At 45.3% G+C, this 20003-nt stretch overlaps 1 protein-coding gene and 1 pseudogene across 2 annotated transcripts in view; one reads left to right on the top strand and one right to left on the bottom strand.

Annotated features, from left to right (window-relative positions):
- RGS7 (regulator of G protein signaling 7) overlaps positions 1 to 20003 on the bottom strand; it is a 550126-nt gene that overhangs the window by 477558 nt on the left and 52565 nt on the right. The window contains exons 1-2 of one of the 2 annotated variants that reach the window (XM_087859761.1): positions 13740 to 13979; positions 12682 to 12815 (exon numbers count right to left, since the gene is read on the bottom strand). In XM_087859761.1, coding sequence (XP_087715887.1) covers positions 12682 to 12759 — 78 coding nt within the window. In that variant the 5' untranslated portion in view covers positions 12760 to 12815; positions 13740 to 13979. Of the gene's footprint in view, positions 1 to 12681; positions 12816 to 13739; positions 13980 to 20003 lie in introns of those variants that run through there. The other variant, XM_087859757.1, reaches the window with a different exon arrangement.
- LOC123791200 (ribosome biogenesis protein NSA2 homolog pseudogene) lies at positions 3276 to 5297 on the top strand (annotated as a pseudogene).

Raw genomic sequence — 20003 nt, 5'->3', positions numbered from 1 at the left:
GCATCAGGGAAACGCAAATCCAAACCACAACGAGATGCTACTTAGTCCCCGTTAGGACGACTACTAGCAAAGGTAACAAGTGCTGGTGAGGGTGTGCAGACCTACGACCTTTGTGCTCCGTAACATGTAAAATGCTGCAGCGACTAAGGACATCGGTACGACGGCTCCTCAAAAAAATTAAAGATACATTTACCATACGATCCAGCAATTCCAACTCCGGAGGGGAGAGCGGGGACTCAAGGAGCCATCTGCACACCCGTGTTCGCTGCAGCATTATTCACAACAGCCAAAGGGGCAGCGACCCAAGTGCCCAGCGACAGATGACATTCAAACAAAATGTGACATAGACCCATACGGTGCAGTATTCAGCCTTAAAAAGAAAGAAAATTCTGATATGTAACAGAGCATGGATGAACCCTGAGGACATCATATGAGGGAAAGAAGCCAGTCACAAAAGGACAAAGACGCTACGACTCCATTTACATGGGGTCCCAAGAGCTGCCGCATCCATAAGGTGGCCTGGCGGCTGCCAGGGGTGAAAGAGAAGACTAGGAAATTGGTGTTTAATGGTGCAAGTTTCAGTTTTGGGAGGTGGAGGGTGGTGATGGTTACACCACACTGTGAATATCCTTAATGCCTCTGAACTGTACACTTAAAAATGGTTAAAATGGTAAATTTTATGATATGTGTATTTTACCACAATAAAAAAAGAAAAAAGAAACATGACAGACCCTTTTGGGCAAATATTTAAAAAATTAAAAAAACTCCCGGAGTAGGATGTGCCATCATAGGAAGGACTCAGGATGAATAAAAGAATAATTATCATTTCATTTACGTTTATCTTCCTTAAAAGGAAGTACCCCATACACATATGAAGGAATTTAGACCTTAAAAGATATGTTTTCTGAGATTTGCCTCAAAATAATCCCCCGGGGGCAGCGTCCGTTGTGAAGCGCAAACGAAACACGATTTGCCCGTGGTTAACGACTGTTACGCTATGTGATGGCACATGCAGCCCCTTCTATTATTTTTTCTAATGATGTATCTGTTTGAATTGTACCATAATTGAACATTTTAGGTGATTTTTACTGTACTTTTATGGTATGAAACAATTTTTAACAAAATTATCAAGAGCACTGAAGAGCAGCAAATTCTAAAATATGTGTAAGAAAGAAAATTTTCAAAGGGAAGTGCTCCCTAGATATTTCCACTTCCATTTATAGGGAAACCCAGTTCCTTTCCTTTGGGCTTTTTTAAGAAAGAGCTAAAATATACTGAATGTTTCTGACTCATCCAGGCTTTACATGCACTATTGATGTGCTCCTCAGAATAACCTATTCCCATCCCCATTTCACAGATGAGGAAACGGAGACTCAAAGAAGCAAAGTTATCCGGTTCAAATTCACAGGTATTATTGTCAGTTTTAATCCAGGAGTCTGACTGCAAAGCCTTAAGCTCACTTAACAAGCACCTTTCTCTCTCTCCCCTTTCTTGCTGGCGAAGGACGGCCTCATCAACCCCGAGTCGCCAGAATGGGGGTGGCCTGACTGACAACCTATGGAAGGAGACACCTCGTCTTCTGAGGAACAAGATCAACACCGTTGCCTCAGTTGTCTCAGTAAAGCCCTGAGCGTTTTCAACATTAGCTTAGCTCCATTCAGTTCCCTGACTGTGGACTCACTAAGCGTCAGAAGCTGTATGACCTCGGGCGCTGTGCTAGGCACGCAGGTCGGCAACAAGAAGATACAGATCAACATAGAAGTTATTTTAGGAACCAGGTGACCAAACATGAATACATTTCCGTATCACCCAGCTCTTCCCCTTTCACGTCACTCATCAGCCTGATGAGTTACTTGACATCTGTCTTTGCCACCGTGACATAAGCACAATGAGGGCACAGAGGCTGTCTGCCTTGCCCACGGCTCTGTCCCCAGGGCCGACGACGGGGCTGGGACAGAGCCCAGGCTCAGTGCACATGGAGTGAAAGGAACTAAATTCGGAGTGTCGTGACTGTTCGCTAATTTAATTGGAAGCAATGTGACGAAGAGGCAACAGCAGGGTCTTTGCACGAAGCACTCATTTGTTTGTCCGTTCACTCGTCCGTGCATTTATACACAAGTACGTGCCACTTTTGTAGGTGCTGGGAACACAGCAGTGCAAGACAGGCGTCTCCACCTCCACGAAGAGCACCAGCTCTGCCACTAACCCCCGGCGATCCTGGGCAGCCTGCAGGGGTCAGTGTCAGCTGTCTGCTTAGACCAACAGGACACTAATAACCAACATGCAACGCTGTTTTAAGGAAGATGGGTAATATTTGTAGAGAAGCGGACATAAGGTAAGCACTCAATAAATGGCAACTATTCTAATTAACAATAAACCAAAAGTCAGAACAAAACACGAAGTTATAACCCAGAGCAAGTGACACATGGCCTTAAATACCAGAGCAAATGTACCTAGAAAAGTTTGGTGACAGAAATGTTGGTAAAATGTGTTCTTTCTATGTGGCACTTAATTTTCTTCAAAATGTTTGGGATATGTCATCTTAAATAGGGGTGAAAAATCTTCCTGGATTTCTGAACAAGAGAAAAAGCAGCTACTGAATCAGTCGGCCTGACATTCAAAAGCTTTGAGTGGCCAAAGAAGGTCATGTAGATTTATATTGTTTCTGACATCTTCCAGCAACAACCAAACAGGGGAAATCATGTCAACTGAGCTTCTCAATGACCCACAGCCATGGGGACACTTGGCAAGCCGGGAAAGACTTATCAGGAAGCCTTCTGCAAAGTTCACTCTTTTAAGGAGTCTCAGTAATTTCCGCAATTCCCAAAAAGCGTCCACAAGTATTAACTGTCAGTCACTCTCCATCACACATTTTCACTGACATTTCATTTCACCTTCTCCAAGATTCTGTGACGCAGTCTCTGTCATTCTACGACAGAAATGAAACTCAGAGAAGGTGAGAAGGGTGCCCACGCTGGCACAGCTAGTGCGGGGTGCCCAGGAACCCGCAGACAGCCCTGCGGGTCGACCAGGAGGCCCAGCCCTCTCTCAATGCTACGTCCCCATGGGCTTCTCGGCTTCCTTCCGACTTTCTCAGACGCAGGAAAGAGAAGTGAGCTTAAAAAGAAAAAAGGGGGGGATTCCTTATACCCCAATTTTAAATCCTCAACAAGGATTCCAACCACTGTAAAGCCCTTTTACGGGGAAGCTTCTCGTTTTTTCTCATTCTTGTGAGGAATTAGAATGGCTAGAATGCGTCTCTGAGATGCCAAAAGATGGGGAGCAGCCGAAAGGCCTCTGACATCGGCGCGTCATCCAAGCGCCTGCGAGCGCCCTTGCTGGCCGGTGCCTGCAGGCTTCGGTCCCACAGCCACTGTCTTCTCGCCTTGGCAGAGCCACCCTCTCCTGACACTGAAAGTTTCCACAGGATGACAAAATAAATAAGTAAACCAACTACTCCTTCATCCTAATATCTACCATCTCCTTATCAGGCTACGGTCTTCCTTCAAAACTTCACTTCTATTTAATTCCCTTTGAAAATCATTTGTTGAGCCCAACTTTGTTGCAAGCACCGTGTGCCCAGTGTCAGCCTAGGGACAGCATATTCTTTTATCTCTTCTCTTGGGTTGGATGCTGTTTCCCCAAAGCTCTTTGCTCCGTAACACTGTCAAATATAATGATCACTGGCCACAGGGGGTTATTTAATTTTAAATCACTTAAAATTAAGTGTAATTTAAGATTCATGTCCAGGGAGAGTCACATTTCAAGTGTTCCACTGCCCCCGTGCTGGTGTCCGCCATATCAGCCAGTCCATGCATGGGTCTTTCCACCAAGGCAGGAAGTTCCGTGGGACAGTACTGCCGTCGGGCACCACGCTCTGTGTTTTCATCCGCCTACAATTTCCAGCCAGGATCAGATCAAGCACAGAGCTACTCGCACAGTGGGGCAGACCACGCTCCACACCTTATCGCTCCTCTCCAAACGAGAGTCCAGGGGCAGGGAAACGCAATCCCATAACCATCTCCCGTGAGCAGTCAGGCATCCTGCGGTAACCCAAGGATGCCATGGAGTGACCAGGGTGCTGATTCCTTACTGACATCAAACTACACACAAGGCCTGACTGTGTTTATTTGAAAAGAGAGAAAAAAACATGAAGAACAGAGCTCAGAACCGACGTGTCGCGCTTTATCTGGACTTGGTCGTTTCAGGACTGTCTCGTTTCCATCACACACTGTGGAGTCAGCTCACAGGTCTGTGACGCACGAAAATCAAGAGCTTCTTGGTGTCCCAGCAGCTGTACCCAGCGGCTCTGTGTCCATCACTGGGCCACCAAACATACGAGTGACACCGGAAGTGCGATGGCTATCCTTCGGTCACCATGAGAAAAAGAGAAAGAAGCAAGATCAAGAGCCTCATGAACATTCAAAGAAAGCAAAAAAGATGACTGGTCAGAAAGCTAAGCTCTACCACGAGCAGCGCCATGCTGAGAATAAACTATCGAGATGCATGACAAGAGGGCCGCCTGGGGGGCTCAGTCAGTGAAGCGCCTGCCTTCGGCTCAGGTCAGGATCCCAGGGTCCTGGGATCCAGCCCCTAGTCAGGCTCCCTGCTCAGTGGGAGTCTGCTTCTCCCTCTCCCACTCCCCCTTGTGCTCTCACGCTCTCTCTCTCTTTCTCTCTGTCAAATAGACAAATAAAATCTGGGGGGAAAAAAAAGGTGCATGAAAAGAGAAACACTGAACAGAAGAATGACGGGAAGACTCCACAAGGAGCAGCATCTGCATATCTACTGGCCAGGGAGGGACAGTCCCCACCTAAAATACTTTTCAATATGATTCAACAAAAACGAAAAGAAAAAGCAGAGAAATGGGAGCTCCTTTGCCCAAGGTTCCTGCCCAGGGAAAAAGAAGTATTAAAAGTTATTCAAACAGGAAAGAGAAGGAAGAAAGCATGGAAGTGGATGGTTACTTAGGTCTGCTTTGTTGGAGATGGCTTTACTCGAAAACCACCTAATTATGAAAGATTCATTAGGCCAATGGGCTTATGTGTCAAAAACGCCCATGTAACACATCCTGAAGTGAAAGCCACATTTTGCCTACAAGTGCTTGGTGTAAGAAAGAAACCCTCTTCCCCACTATGTACAACTTTGGGTGTTATTACCAAAGGTACTGTCCTGGAGGTGAACGTGAGTGAGCTGAGCCTTGTAACACAAGGAGACAAGGTTATTTGGGGGAAAGATGCCCAGGTTACCAACATCCTGAAAATGATGGATGCCTGAATGCAGTCTTACTGGTTTGACAGCAGTTTGAGACTAGGAATGCCTGTAATTACCGTAGACTACACACGAATCAGGAAAACCACCATTACTGCGGTGGTTCTGAATATCACCGAACAGCCTTCCATATCTGCAGGAATCAAGAGAACTGCTTATTCTATTGTAAAAAATAGATTGAGGCACCTGGGCAGTTCAGTCCGTTAAGTGTTGGACTCTTGCTTTCAGCTCAGGTCATGATGTCAGGAGCCTGAGATCGAGCCCGTGGCAGGCTCCGTGCTCAGCACACAGTCTGCTTGAGATTCTTTCCCTTTGCCCCTTCCCCCACTCAATGGCGTGTGCTCTCTCTCTAAAATAAATGAAAAAACCTTAAAAAAATTAAAATAAGTAAATAAATAAAAATTAAATAAAAGAAAAAGCCATCAAAAGACAAATAAAGACCTGAATTCAAGCTGTGTGACTACAGACAAATTGTGTTACTTCTCTAATCCTCAATTTCATCATCCGCAAAATGAAAAAGTGGACAAATTCTAAGTTCCCTTTCACTTCTGAAATTCCCGGATTCAAAGGCTTTATTTAGTTTACATAATATTCAAGGAACTGTACAGACTTCAGAGATATATAAGATAATACTTCAAAGAGCTTATTAAAAAGTAGAAGCTAGCCAAAAAAAAAAAAAAAAAAAGGAGAAGCTAGCTACACAGGACTAAATAATGTTAGAAAGGACATTGTACGTGTTATGAAAATGGTACTACCAAAACAGCCTACGGAATCTGCCTCCCTAACTTTCAGGAAGACATGGAAATACTCACCCTTTTCCCTTTATCAAAAAATTTAACAACACAGTGGTTCCCATGGCACATACAAGATGTTTAATAATTTTAATTAAATCAACAGGAATAATAATTACTATTACTGTTGTTATGGTGTTTATTGATGATCTAGTATGTGTTAGGGTCTCTACGAGACACTTCCCTAGGTGACTCATCTTGCCACCAAACAGCTCTACGCAGGAAACACTTCTGGTTTTCTTTCTTTTATAGATAAGGAAACTGAAGTGAAAGGATTCAGCCACTAACCCACAACAGGACAGATAAACACTGGCAAAGCCAAGATTTAAAACCAAGACCACGCAACTGTCCTGCACATGTTTCTACTTTAATACACTGGCTCCTTGAGAAAATGTTTACTTGCTAATAACCAGGAAGGACATAAAATGAGAAGGCTCCTAGACTTATGCTTAAGAACCCAGCTCATGTCACAAAGCTGCCCTTTTCCTCTATATTTCTTCAGAAGACGGAACAGCAACTCATCTTTCTGGACGGGTTCTTCAGCCAAAATATTCCAGCCTACACCAGGTGGCAGTTTTAATGGAATTGGAACCAAGTCCATGACTGCCTATTAGAGTTCCGATGTCCTGAGACCTTTGTTAATTGAATTAGACACAAGAGAAAGGGAACTGAAAAGAGGGTAAGTTAAATTTTCATATTGCCTCGGGCAAATGGCAGAGAGAAGTGGGCCTTTTTTTCCCTATGGAACCGGGTACCCACTTTATCATTTACAATTATTTTATAATTAGATTGGTGTTTTGTAAGACAGAAGTCCCTGTCACCCTGACCTTCCAATGCCTCCTTTTCACTGATATGAGAGGGGGAGAGAGGGCCAAGCATCTCTGTTGCTTATTTTCCACAGTTCTGTTTTTCAAGGAGACTTAACATTTATTATGTCACCAAACTACCCAAATCCAAAATATTTCCATATTCTCTGCAGTGAACACATTCCATCACCCACACCACCTAAAAATACCCTGCTCTCCATCACTCAGTAGAACCACAAAGGCTATTAGGAGGCAATAAAATCCCTAGACAGCTTCTCTTTCCTACATCTGCACTCTCTTCTGATCAATTAGATTCGGGGAGGCTGGAGGTGGGAAACACAGGAAATAAAATTCAGGCCACAAATCCTTATCTTAATACCACAAATAGCACTGGCCAGCAACAACTGGGGAGGGAAAAGCTCACCGTGGAAGGCTTTCCTGCTCTGAACTCAAGTTAATTATTATACAAAATCCATCATTGAATTATTACTCATAAAATGTCTGCTTCTCAGCAAAAATATCACAGATGACGGTCCTATTCTATCTCGGGGCACATGTCAGTATTTATGTCACTGAGGGGAAAATAAGTCTGCATTTGATTCAGACAGATTAAGTTCATATTTATAGTAGGTAATCTCCCTTAGTCTAGAAAGGTGCTTTCAAATAATCTAATTTCTAGAAGACATTCCATTCTGGAATTTTTCAGCAATAGCAAGACACGTGTCCTGGCCCCTGCCTCCCATGGAAGCCCTTAATTGAGAAATCTGAAGGCTTAAAGGCTCGGGTCTTTTGTGATGACCTATTTGCAAACATCCCTCTCTTTTCTCATGGGCCTTTCTCTTACCATAAATATTCTTCACCAGCACCCTAAACCCAGAAAGACCAAGACAAGCAAGGTTCAAAATGTCAATGGTTATTTTTTATCATGGAGTTTAGGGAGGGGGTGGGGATATTGACACCTCCAAGACTGACCAAACTGGACAAACCGAAAGAGACAGAAGCACTCAGTTAGTGTAGAAAATGTCAGCTAACTCCACCCCTAAGAGGCAAGGAACGTCAGTGGCTCCATTTCTTCCAAGGAAGAAGCAAGTCCCTCCCCTTTCTTATGGGTATGTGTACGCTCATGGGAATCTCAGGGCACGTGCAACGGACTTCACACATAGCTTTCAAAGGCAAGGTCTAGGTCAAGCCAATCAGGATGGGGACTTCTCCTACTGGGGTGACAGCTCCCACCGCACCTTTTTGCAGGAAAGGCCAGTGGGCCCACCTTCCTCTTCTGAGCAGTGGGTCCTGAAATACTAACAGTCTGCCACACCACATCCACACCCCGACATCCTGGACCCTATGGTGCATATGCGACCAAGTTTAAAAGTGTCCCTGCAAGAGCGTGTGCATAACAGGTACCCAAACCAGACTGGACTCTGCTGTCTTATCCAAAAGGCATCGTTTTCCCTTTTACAACTAAACAGAGCATCATCTCAGGGAAAACTTACCTTCATGCTTAGGTCTGTTTTGAAAAGAAGAAATTAAAAGGAAGAAGCAACTGGAAGGAGTATGGGAGATTCTCCTGGAAGAAGCAACTGGAAGATGCATGGGAAATGAAGAGAAGAGAAGAGCACGGAGGGGAGGGTGGGCAAGGACTGGGAGGGGTGGGAAGGGGAGGGCGCAGGTGTGGCGGACACGTGGGTTTGCTATCACCAAAAACACATGCATCCCACTAAGGTAGCGAACGAGGAAATATTTTGATTTTCTTTTTCAGCAGTTGAAGCATAAACGGTTGCTACAGTAATATCAGAAATTATTGGTCATTTTGAGCATTCTTGCTAGTGAAAAGCCAGCATTCCAGCCAATTTGAAATACTGGCCCCAAAGTGCCCTAGATATTTTGTTTTTCAAATGCAGGAATGTCAGCTGCTGGACAAAAAGTGATGTATACCGTCTAGTGGGCTACATGCTGGCCAGACGCCGAACGTGGAATGTGTCTCCCTGTACCCTGGGTCCAGCGCAGCCGTCCTCTACAGCCAGCGCCACGCCCAGAACGGGGAGTCTGCCCAGAACAGAGCAAGAACGCAAGCAGTATTTGAACAAAACTGAGTTCAAAGCCGTCCCCTCTAACAAATGTTTCAAGAAGCTAGCCCAAAGCCAAGGCAAGTTGGCACTAAGGGGGTCTCTTCTTAAGAAAGCTGATTACTCCTAATTCTACTCTAGGTAAGGCCTGTCTGAAGGGAGCCTAGAAAGCCCCAAAATTAAATGTGGCCAAGTCTCCTATTTTATGAGCTTTTCAATAAGGTGTTCTCAAACACATAAAACGGCAGAAACTCTCTCACTTTAATCACGTGCTTATGAAAGAAAACAGCATTATGAGCTGGAAAATTGACAAGGCATATATTTCATCCATACGGATTTTTAAAGTGTACCTATGACCTCAAATGAAGCCTAGAGAGACCCTTCATTTTTAAAATTCTGTTTAAGTTAAGTATAATTAACTTGCAAAGTTATATTAGTTTCAGGTTACAACATACTGATACAACAGCTGTACATATTACTCAGAGCTCACCACACTACATGTCATCAGCATTCATCACCATGCAACATTATTAAAATATTAACTTATAGTCCCTATGCTGTACTTTTCACCTCCAGGAGTTATTTGTTTTATAGTTGGAAGTTTGTATCTCTTAATCCCCTTTATGGATTTCACCCGTCTTTCCACCTGAGATCCCTCACATGAAGCCAAAAAGGTACTCACAAACATCCCAGACCGACCTGCAGGTCCCAACCTTGACCGTGAGGCAGCATTACCATTGTCCCAGCCACCGTGCATTTTCCCATAACACCACTACAGAATTCTCCATGGAAAAGAGACCCTTGGAATCTTCCTATCATTTGGAGGAACACCTTTAATCCATGTGAGGATAATCGTAATAGGAGAGACAGTTGAGGAACAGGAGAAAGGCACGCATCCCAGCTCTTTTCTGTGCACTCCACTTTGCTAACCACTCAGTCTCCCTCCCTCACAGGACGGTTACTACCTGTCATTCATTCACAGGAATGTCACTATGTGTCATTCATAGCCTACCCAGACAAAATGGAAACAGCACATACATATCTTCAGTGTGTGTAAATCACGAGAATCCTTAGAGTAACCAAGAGGTGTCCTACGGGGGAGGGGAAAAGGTGAGAACACTAGGAATGTTTCTAGCCCAGAACCTACTTCCGAGAACAGTGTTGCCACAGGGAAGCAGAAGTAGAAAACTGGCGAGAACTGATAAAACAGCAGGTTATCCACTCTCTGCACTGCTACTGAGGAATGCACCGTGGTACCAAGCTCTTTCCTAAACCTGTGACTGACTTCATGATTGATCAGCATTTGTAACACAGTGCTTTCTCCTTCAAGCAGGTGCAGCAGATGGCATACCCTAGTAACATACAGTAGTCCCACACCCCTCTCCCACTACTCTGCGGTTCTTCACAGTAAAATTTGGCCTCTACTGAAAATATATTAACTGTAAAGCCCATAGAACATAGAAGACACAAGAAACTGGCAAACGGTCACATGAAACCATGATGTCGGATGGTGTGTCTCCACACAGACATGGGCCACTTTGATGTGTGTTTCATTATATAAATTATCTGCTATTTATACATTCTTCTTTATATCACAAACACAAAATACATATGCTCAGAGAATAAAAGAATACATAGGCAGTCCATAGTTACACATCACGAGTACAAATCACTAACTTATTTTTTTCTAATAACGATTTTTCAGAGAAATATGTTCTAAAAGTAAATTGTGCCATTAATACAAAACAAAGAGCTAATAAAAGGAGGGCAGAAGAAGTAGCGCACGGAGTTCCAAGCTTAACCAACAAAATAATAATGTTTAAGGGAATCAGGCATCGTACCCCCTCCCTGAAGTCACAGTCTGTCAACTTACAAGCAGTACTAGCCGCGATTTGGTGCCAATGCAACAATCTGCAGAATAAATTCAAAATGAGCATGAAGAAGCTCAGGTAAGACTCTATAACCTAGTAACTATTTCTAAAGCTCCCAGTCTCACTTTTTCATTCATTCTCACAATAATTGACTAAATGAGATACCTGGATTCATGTCACCCTAAGCTTATTTCTAATCAAGACAAGCGTTAGGTGTCTGATCAACGTAGCCCCCATCTTCTATAAGGAACCAGAAAAGGAATATAGTGTTTGACTGAACAAGAGCAGCTAACCACTGTAGTCTCACACCCTAAAGTCCAGCTCTCCGCACGTACACACCTATAAGATAGAATTTATAATTGCCACCTCTTGCATATAATATTAAAAGCATACCAAACAATGAAAACACTGTAACTTATTTAAAAACACATTAACTGCCCTCCAAATAGCTCTTCTCAGAACAAACTCTATATAGAATGGGTGGCAAATATCCAGTTTTTTCAATTGATGTAGGAATACAATAGTAATAATTTAGGCTCAAGTGGATTATGTCCTTAATTTATCCAATTGGAATACTTTAAGTCTAAAACAGGCAACTCATCTCCAATTTTTATTTCCTATCATACTGTGTTGTCCCAGACACAGAAAACTGCATTCACAGGTACACAACACAGTACCGTCTGTAAGGCTAGAGAAAAAAACCACCAACGCTGTGTCAGGATGCCCATGAACCTTCACAATAAACCCATAACAATATTCCCTCAAACACATATTCATCACCGCCTCTTAATGATTTTGGCCCACATAGCAGAAAGTTGGGATTTAGTACAGAGCAAGGTAGCATAGCGCTTTCCAGCTGTATTCATGAAAGAACATTTACAAACTTACCTGGACTCCCCAAGGGGCTCACACCAATTAGACCTTTAACAATTTCCTTGATTCCAAGCTATGATTTTCTTTTTTGTCACTGCTAACATTAACTAAAAAAATCTTGCCCAATAAGCACTACAGATAATATGCTATAGAAAAATAATCCCAGCATAAAACGCAATAGGAACAACTGGTACAGAAGTTAAATAAAGAATATTACTTCCTTAATTTTAGTAGTATTGTTGATTGTGACCAGAATGAAGTTACCTAAGCAACCACTCCAAAGCACACACAATATTCAAATGTATCTTTATGATGGCTCAGTGTCTAGAAGTTTGTTGCTGATAGCATTGTTATAACATGTAGAAAGCTGTCAGATCCGTTTGTGGGGGGGGGGGGAGCTCTGAATATACAGGTTTATTTAATGGTCATATGGCACTAAAATACCCATAAACAAAATCATAAAAATAACCCAAAGTAAAAAATAATTTAGTCTAAGACCAAAAAAAAAAAAAAAAAAAAGAATTGTTTAGTCACAAGTAAAATCTTTAAACCAACCATAGATTCCCAGGCACATTCACTCTTGTCGAAGAACTGCAAAGTGGTCTTTTCATTTCTAAAATGTTATGCATTTACATAATCCTGACAACCCAAATGCTTAGGGGGAGCATATGAAAAAGCTTCTAACAACTATTACGGATGCTAAAAAATCACATGCATAACAAAATATGTGGGATGCCCAAACCTGCTGATATTGCTGATTGCAGATTAATCTATGTGAAATCAGCAGGGAAAGGAGCGGGCAGGGGACGGCTGGCCGCATTTAGTTCACTGTGTCTCTACACAGATGAGAACGTCAGGTTATCTTCAAGGAGAGTGTGCAGTATTTGGCAATATGGGAAACCCATGAGGCCACAAAATTGATATACACGTTACTCTGGGGGAAAAACAAAGTCAAAAGAAGCCAAAAGTTTCCCTTTCTCCAAGGAAGTGAAGACATTCTTACCTTTCTGTATACCAGCATGTTGGGTGATTCGTCTGCGACCCCGTTGCTGGTCTGCGTGTAATTATTCCCCTGGGCCATGTCACCCCACAGTTGGTCCGCTGAGATCTCAGATACTGGAATTACTGGTCTGCGCGCTGCAAAGGGTGAGGGAGACTTCAGTGAGATACGAATGGTGGTGCTCAAGGGGGGTGACCACCCCACACGGAGCATACTTACATGCCGGGCTGGCTGGAGGAAGGGGCACAGAAATAGATTTTTTTAAAAAAACTGATTTTACACCTACAGTAACCTCAGGGAGTTGTAAGAAATGACAATCTTTTAGTTAGAATAGTCATTTGGCTCCGGTTTTAACTGACTTGATCTTCTGGATACTCATTTTAAAAAGTATCGGATGCTCCCCTAAAAACCCACGGTTACCACGTCTGCGCTACCGAGTTCTCAGGTCTCCCAACACTTGCATCTCGACTTGATGATGTTTTCCCAAAAGGGCGGAAAGGCAGCACCCTCGCTCGCAGGTGATCTGGCTAGTTCCCCACCGGCAGCGCATCACACAGGCCCCTTCCGCGCGGCATTCTCCCTTCGTTCCCCCGGGTCTCCCACACGGAGCCGAAGGAGCTTCGCCCACTGCCACCTGCCCGCGCTGCGCGCCCCGGGTCCCCTCCTCTCCACTCCGCTTCGGAAGTCAGGACGGAACCCTGCCCAGTCTTCGCCAGAAGGCACCAGAATCCGTCCCGGCCACAGGAACTGGTGGCAGTCCACCCTTCGGCGAGTACCTGGGTCACCGCGGGCAGCAGCCCGACTGCAGGAGCCCGAGAGCCACCGGCCCAACTGGAGCAAGCCGGCGAGCCCCAGCTCCCGCCGCCCGGCTCTCCCGGCGCCACAAATGGCAGCGGTGTCAGCACCGCGGACCCGGGCGAGCGCGGTGCCCGCAGCCCGGCCGGGACGCGGGGCTCGCGGGGCGGCCGCGCGGCGGGGCGCCGAGCGCGGGTGGGTGCGGGGCGGGGGCGCGGGGCGCGCGAGGCGGCGCCGCCTCCCCCCTTCCCACCGCCCCTATTTACCTCGTCGGCCAAGGTCACGGCCCCGCGGCGTGTGCCCTCCCGGGCGCGCTGGGTGCCGGCGCGGTCAGCGGGCGGCTGGCGGAGCGGCGAGGCAGGGCAGCCTCATCACACTCGGCGGATGCGGAACCGCGCGGCTCAGGCGACCGCCGCCGTCGCCGCCGCCGTGCACAGGCGGCCCCCGGCAGCCCGCCGCTCGCGCCCGCTGCCCCCCTCCCCGCCGCCTGGCCGGCCCGCTCCCTCCGCCGCCTCTGCTCCCGGGCACGGGGACCCGCCGAGCGCGCGCGGGAGCCGAGGCGCCGGCCCGTGCGCGCGACTGGGAGGCGGGCGGAGGGCGGTCACGTGGGCCGGGCGGCCGGAGGTGCGGGCTCCTGGGCGCCGGGCTCTGCGCGGCCGCCCCGCCGGCCGCCCTCGCGCCCCGGCCCCGCGGGCGCCCTCCCCGCGCGGCCGCCGGTGTCCGCGCCGCGGGCGGCCTGGGAACCCGCGCGGGGCGGCGAGCGCCAGCCGGAAGGGCAGGACGGGCGGGCGGATGGAGGGATGCGGGGATGCAGGGATGCAGGGATGCAGGGATGGAGGGAGCCCCGCGCAGCCGGCGCGTTTAATCACGTGCCTGCTGACTCCGCTGACAGTGCGAGGGCAGCAGATGATTGATTATCGCTGTGCTTAAATGACGAGAGTAGAGACACACTGAGAAGTCCTAGGAGTGAAGAAGATGGCCAGGACCAATTGAGCCACTCAGCCCGCTGCCTGCGGCTTTCACAGCTTCCTCCTAAGTTTGAGAAATGGGGACCGATTTGGAGGCTGCAAGCTCGAGCTGGAAACCTTGCCACCTGTGAAACCCAAGGGCCATCCCCGGTGCGTGCTGCCTCCTTGGGAGGGAGGTGCTCAGAGGACTCACCTCTCTGCCACAGCTCTCACCCCATGGCAGGTTTCAAAGAGGGCCTGGGGTGCTGACCCCCCGGAACTAGTCTTCAAGTCGCTGTCACTAATTCTCTGTAAGGGTTAGAACGACATGAAGAAGAAAAATCACTGTTGTCCCAGTTACAGTAAAGAAACTTGTGTCTCTGGCTTTCCGGGGCAGATTTGGGAAGCTATAAATATCTGAAGTTTTCTTTCCTCAGCTGGGCCAGGTGTGGGGGAGAGAGAGAGGATAATCAAGACAGCTGCTCCTTAACCCCCTGGGTACAAATAGAATAGAAGTTACCCCTGGTAGGGACGGCTATTCAGAGCGCGCCCAGAGCCATGTGGTCCAGGGCCTTTCCCCAGTCCCGCCCAGGCAGGCAGGTTTCACCCCAGGAACAAAGACTTACCTAACCTATTCTCTGTTCTAAACACTACAGGGCAAAGGTTACTATCCCGACTGCTTTACACACACTATAATTTGACCCATCTCCCACTCCACAGTTCCCAAAATCTCCGCATTCTGTGCTCTGGAAATTACGCTGTTTTTCACCAAAGTTGCCATTTTTAAAAATTCTTCTCTACTATTTCCTAAACATTCTAGCTGTAACCAGACTTACCTCTTCCCCTTCAGCCCCTCTCTCTCCCCGTTAGCTTAGTCTGCTTCTGGGAAGTTGACATGAATGGAATTAATAAATTTGGAAAGAATAACTGGGCATGCTCGCTCAGCTTGACCATTTTTCCTCTTAAGGAGGAACTGCCTGAAGAAGGCAGGCTTTCCCCTTTGCATCACTAGACAAAGGTTCTAACCCCCTTGGGGCCCTGCCCCTGCTCAGCACTGATGAATCATTCTCATCAATGAGCAAACTAACAGAATAGAGTATATACTTCATACACGGGGTGTAAAATACACCCCAGCTGCATGGGACCCCATCCATCTATCCATCCATCATGTAGATAGGATATGTTTATCTATATCAACATATACATAATCTTGCATAAGCTAGTTATATGTAGATAGAGCTATGTATAAAATCTCCCTTGACACACTTTCCACTTATTCCTGCCCTATTTTTTGGCTTCCATTGGCACCAAGAACTTCTTATTTTGTCTTGAACCCATTCTATTCTGGCAACAACCTCCATGTTACTAAACCAATAGTGAATTCTCAGTTCTCATATCAGGTGACTTTCAGCAGAAGCTGAAGTTGATCTCTTTCACATTGTCAAGAACATTCTACGTTCGGCTGCTGTGACCCCACTGCACTACTGGTTGCTATTTCTCAGGCTATTACTTGTTCTGCTTTATCTTTTTCATCCCTAAATTTTGGAGTGCCTCAGATCTCAATCTTTGGGCCTCTCCTCCTTTCAATCTATATACACTCCCTACATGAGCTAAATCAGACCCCTATCTTTAAATGCTACCTAAATACTAATAACTTTCAAGTGTAAACTTTAATGTAGGTCCATGCTCTGAAATCAACCACCTACCTAATTAACATCTCTGCTTGGATATCTAATTGGTGTCTGATTCAGCTTCATGATAACAAGGATATTGTCTGTTTAAGATTTTATTTTTACATATTTGAGAGAGAGGCAGAGACAGAGAGAGGGAGCATGAGCAGGGGGAGGGGCAGAGGGAGAAGAAGACTCCCCGCTGAGCCGGGAGCCCAAATGGCTGATGCAGGGCCCATGCCAGGACCCTGAGACCATGACCTGAGCCAAAGGCAGACGCTTAACTGACTGAGCCACCCAGGCGCCCAGATATTGTCTGTAGCTCACGCCGTACGTATATCCCAGGCATAGTACAGTTTCTAGTCCACAATGGATGCATGTGAACTAAATGAATCAATGTATCTAAAGACAGTAATCTGATACATAATTTTTATATTTAGTAATACATTGTTTACATTATTATCTCATTTAACCCTCTAAAGCCCTAGTTATAATTGTTATCGCTTTTACATCAGTACACCAATAAGGAAGGGGAGGATCAGAATGGTTAAGTAAACTGCCCGATACTAAGTGGCTGTGGTGGTTTGTTCCGTGTCGACTTGATTAGCTGGAAATACATTTCCCAGCATCCCCTTGCCTGTATACAACTGCGCAGAGGAATTTACAAGATTGGGAAACAGAGCAAGACAGCACCTATTACTCCTCGAAGGTCTTTGCGGTTTGGGTGTTGGCACGTGCTGAGTCCCAGAAGGTTCTAGCATGTTCTTGTTCTCCTTCACTTCACTTTCAGATTTTCCAAATTCTTTCCTCTCCTGAGCAAAAGTAGCCCCACACAATTCACAAAAGCCTGAATCTGGACCTACAGAGGCAACAGCCACACAAAGACTACAGATTTTCATTGACTTCTCTGCCAGCTCCCCTTCATGGTCTCCCTCCTGCACCTGGGCATGCCTGGCCCCCCAGCTTCCTCCGTAAGCTTCAATTTGCCCATTCACTTGCCTAAGACTCTGGGGGAGGGGGAATTAGTAGTGTCTTTTCCCAGATTCTTCAACACTTTCTTCTGGAAAATAACTTCCCCAGCTTCCCTCACAATTATGTAAAGTCTTGTTCCCATAATACACCCCTTCCTCCATTATTTTCATAGTGCTTCTACTTCCCTGACTGAGTGGCTGGCAGAGCTCAAGTCCAAGTCTTCTGGTCCTTTTCACTATTCCACAAGAAATCTAAGTTAGAGAGACAAAAACCTTGAAACCAATGACACATGAGAATGCAAAACTGAACAATGAAAGTATGAAAGGTGTTCACATTCCAATCAGTCTCTTCAAGGACTAATAGGAGATCTACATGGAAAATGACAAGGGAAGGAGTTTCTAGTAAGGCACAAAGGCAAAATCTGAAGCCCATTTGGACAATTACTATAATAAGACTACCACTTCTTGAAGTCATACTATCTCTAAACACATTAAAATATTCTCACCATTTCTCACAAAATTTACCCCACAAGAAATGTAAGGAAACTGATGTTCAGGTTAGGAAACTTGATCATGATTGTGTATCCTTTTTTTTTTTAAGATTTTATTTATTTATTTGAGAGAGATAGAATGAGAAAGAGAGAGCATGAGAGGGGGGAGGGTCAGAGGGAGAGGGAGGCTCAATCCCGAGACTCCAGGATCATGACCAGAGCCGAAGGCAGTCGCTTAACCAACTGAACCATCCAGGCACCCCAGTTGTATACCTCCTAAACTTTAGAGTCTGGACTCAAACACACTGCTGTGTGACTCTGAAGCCCTATGAAAAACATGTGAAAAATGCCTCTAGCAACATAATGAGTTTTTACAAATCCGAGGGTCTCCCACGAAGACATCTGTCATTCTTTTTTTTTTTTTAAAGATTTTATTTATTTATTCGACAGAGATAGAGACAGCCAGCGAGAGAGGGAACACAAGCAGGGGGAGTGGGAGAGGAAGAAGCAGGCTCATAGCGGAGGAGCCTGATGTGGGACTCGATCCCATAATGCCGGGATCACGCCCTGAGCCGAAGGCAGATGCTCAACCGCTGTACCACCCAGGCGCCCCGACATCTGTCATTCTATTGTCTGTTTTATCTCTCCTCTGACCCGTCTTCCCTCCACACACCTAACTCACACATTTCTCTCTGGGCATTAATGGCTCCAGGTGGTTTATGGTTACTTACGGTTGCAAGGCAAATATGGAGGAAGATTCAAGGAATAGCATAGTTCACCATTTCTTCTTCTGTTATCATTAAGCCTCGTTAGGCAGCTCATCGTTTGTGTTATTGTGCACTGGGACCAAAATTATGTCCATCACCTTCACGTTCCTAGGACTCACATTTTTTCCATCTATAACCTGAGGGAATTAGACTAGATCATCTCTCAAAACCCGTCTGGATCTTAGAACATAAGGTTTTAATATGTTCTCTTTTGTCCCTTCCTCCTACATAATGGCCCTCTATGTTGTAAACAGCAAACAGTATGGATATTGTGGGATATTTTTCTGTTTCTTTTCTTTCCAAAGCCATGTAAATTTATGTGATCTTCTGCTATCATCATTCAAAATCATTTTTTATCATTTTCCTTATGGACCTGATGTTTTGTGGTATTTCTGTCAAATAAATTATATTGTAAAATGTAATAATGCATCTATTTTTCTATACCAGATAAAACTTCTAAAAAGTAAAAGCCCTGTTACTTCACTAAGTAAATATAATTCTCCCCCAAATAATGATATTTAAGGCTTTTGTTGTTATTGTTTTTTTGTTTGTTTTCAGCTTCAGCAGTCTTATCTTGGGAAAAAAGTAGAATTTGATTTATATTTTTGAGATATTGGACGTAGTGGTAGTAGTTTGCTAGGACGTTGTAACAAAGTATCACAGACTGAGAGGCTTAAACAATAGAAACGTGTTGTCTCATAGTTCTGGAGACCAGAAGTCTAAAATCAAGGTGCGGGCGAGTTGCTTCCTTCTGAGGACTCTGAAGTGAAGATTTGTTCCAGGCTGAGCTCCTTGGCTTGTACATGACTATCTCTCCCTGTGTCTCTTCACATTGCCTTCCATGTTTGTCTCTGTGTCCAAATTACCCCTTTGTATAAGGACACCAGTCATACTGGATTTGGGGCCACTCTACTGACCACATTGTAACTTGGTTACCTCTCTAAAGACCCTATCTCCAAAAAGGTCACACTGTGAGGTACAGGGGGTTAGAACTGCAAAAGTATCTTTTGGGGGGATGACACCATGTGACCCATAACAACAGTGTATATTTTTGCAAATCATTAGGGTCTCTAGGATTTCTTAAGTGCGAACTACCTCCTTCCCTCCTTTCATTAAACAGATACTTGTTTATTTCTTGCACATGAAAAGGTGTTTTCCTATATATATTATATAACATATACATATGGTGTCTATACAAAGAACATAAGGAAATATAATAGGTGACTTTTGCTCTCAAGAAGTTTCTAGTCTAGTTCAGAGGATAAAATTTCTCTTTTTGTCACAATTCACAACGCAGTCTGATCCACAAATCCAGTCGGCTCTACCTGCAACTATGCCAGAATTCTCACCACCTCCTCTGCTCCCACCCTGGTTTAAGCCACGATTTAATCTCTCTCCTGGGTTAAGACAAAGACCCAATTGCTTTCTCTGCCCCCATCCTTTCCCATCTACACCAATCTCAATGTAGCAGCCAGTGATCTCTGTAAAATGAAGTCATGTCACTTCTCCATGAAAATGCTCCAAAGACACCCACATCACTCAAAGTATCTTCGAAATCCTCTGAGGCCCTCATGATCTGACACCTTGCTAATTCTTCTGGCCTCGGTGTATGCTACTGTCTTTCTTACTTACTCTGTTCCAGTCACACTGCCCTCCTTGATTCTTTAAACACTCTCACATGCGG

This window comes from Ursus americanus, chromosome 2, assembly GCF_024610735.1.
Source record: "Ursus americanus isolate L20-20 chromosome 2, mUrsAme1.1.p, whole genome shotgun sequence".
NCBI lineage: Eukaryota > Metazoa > Chordata > Mammalia > Carnivora > Ursidae > Ursus > Ursus americanus.
This window is presented reverse-complemented; position numbering and strand designations above follow the sequence as displayed.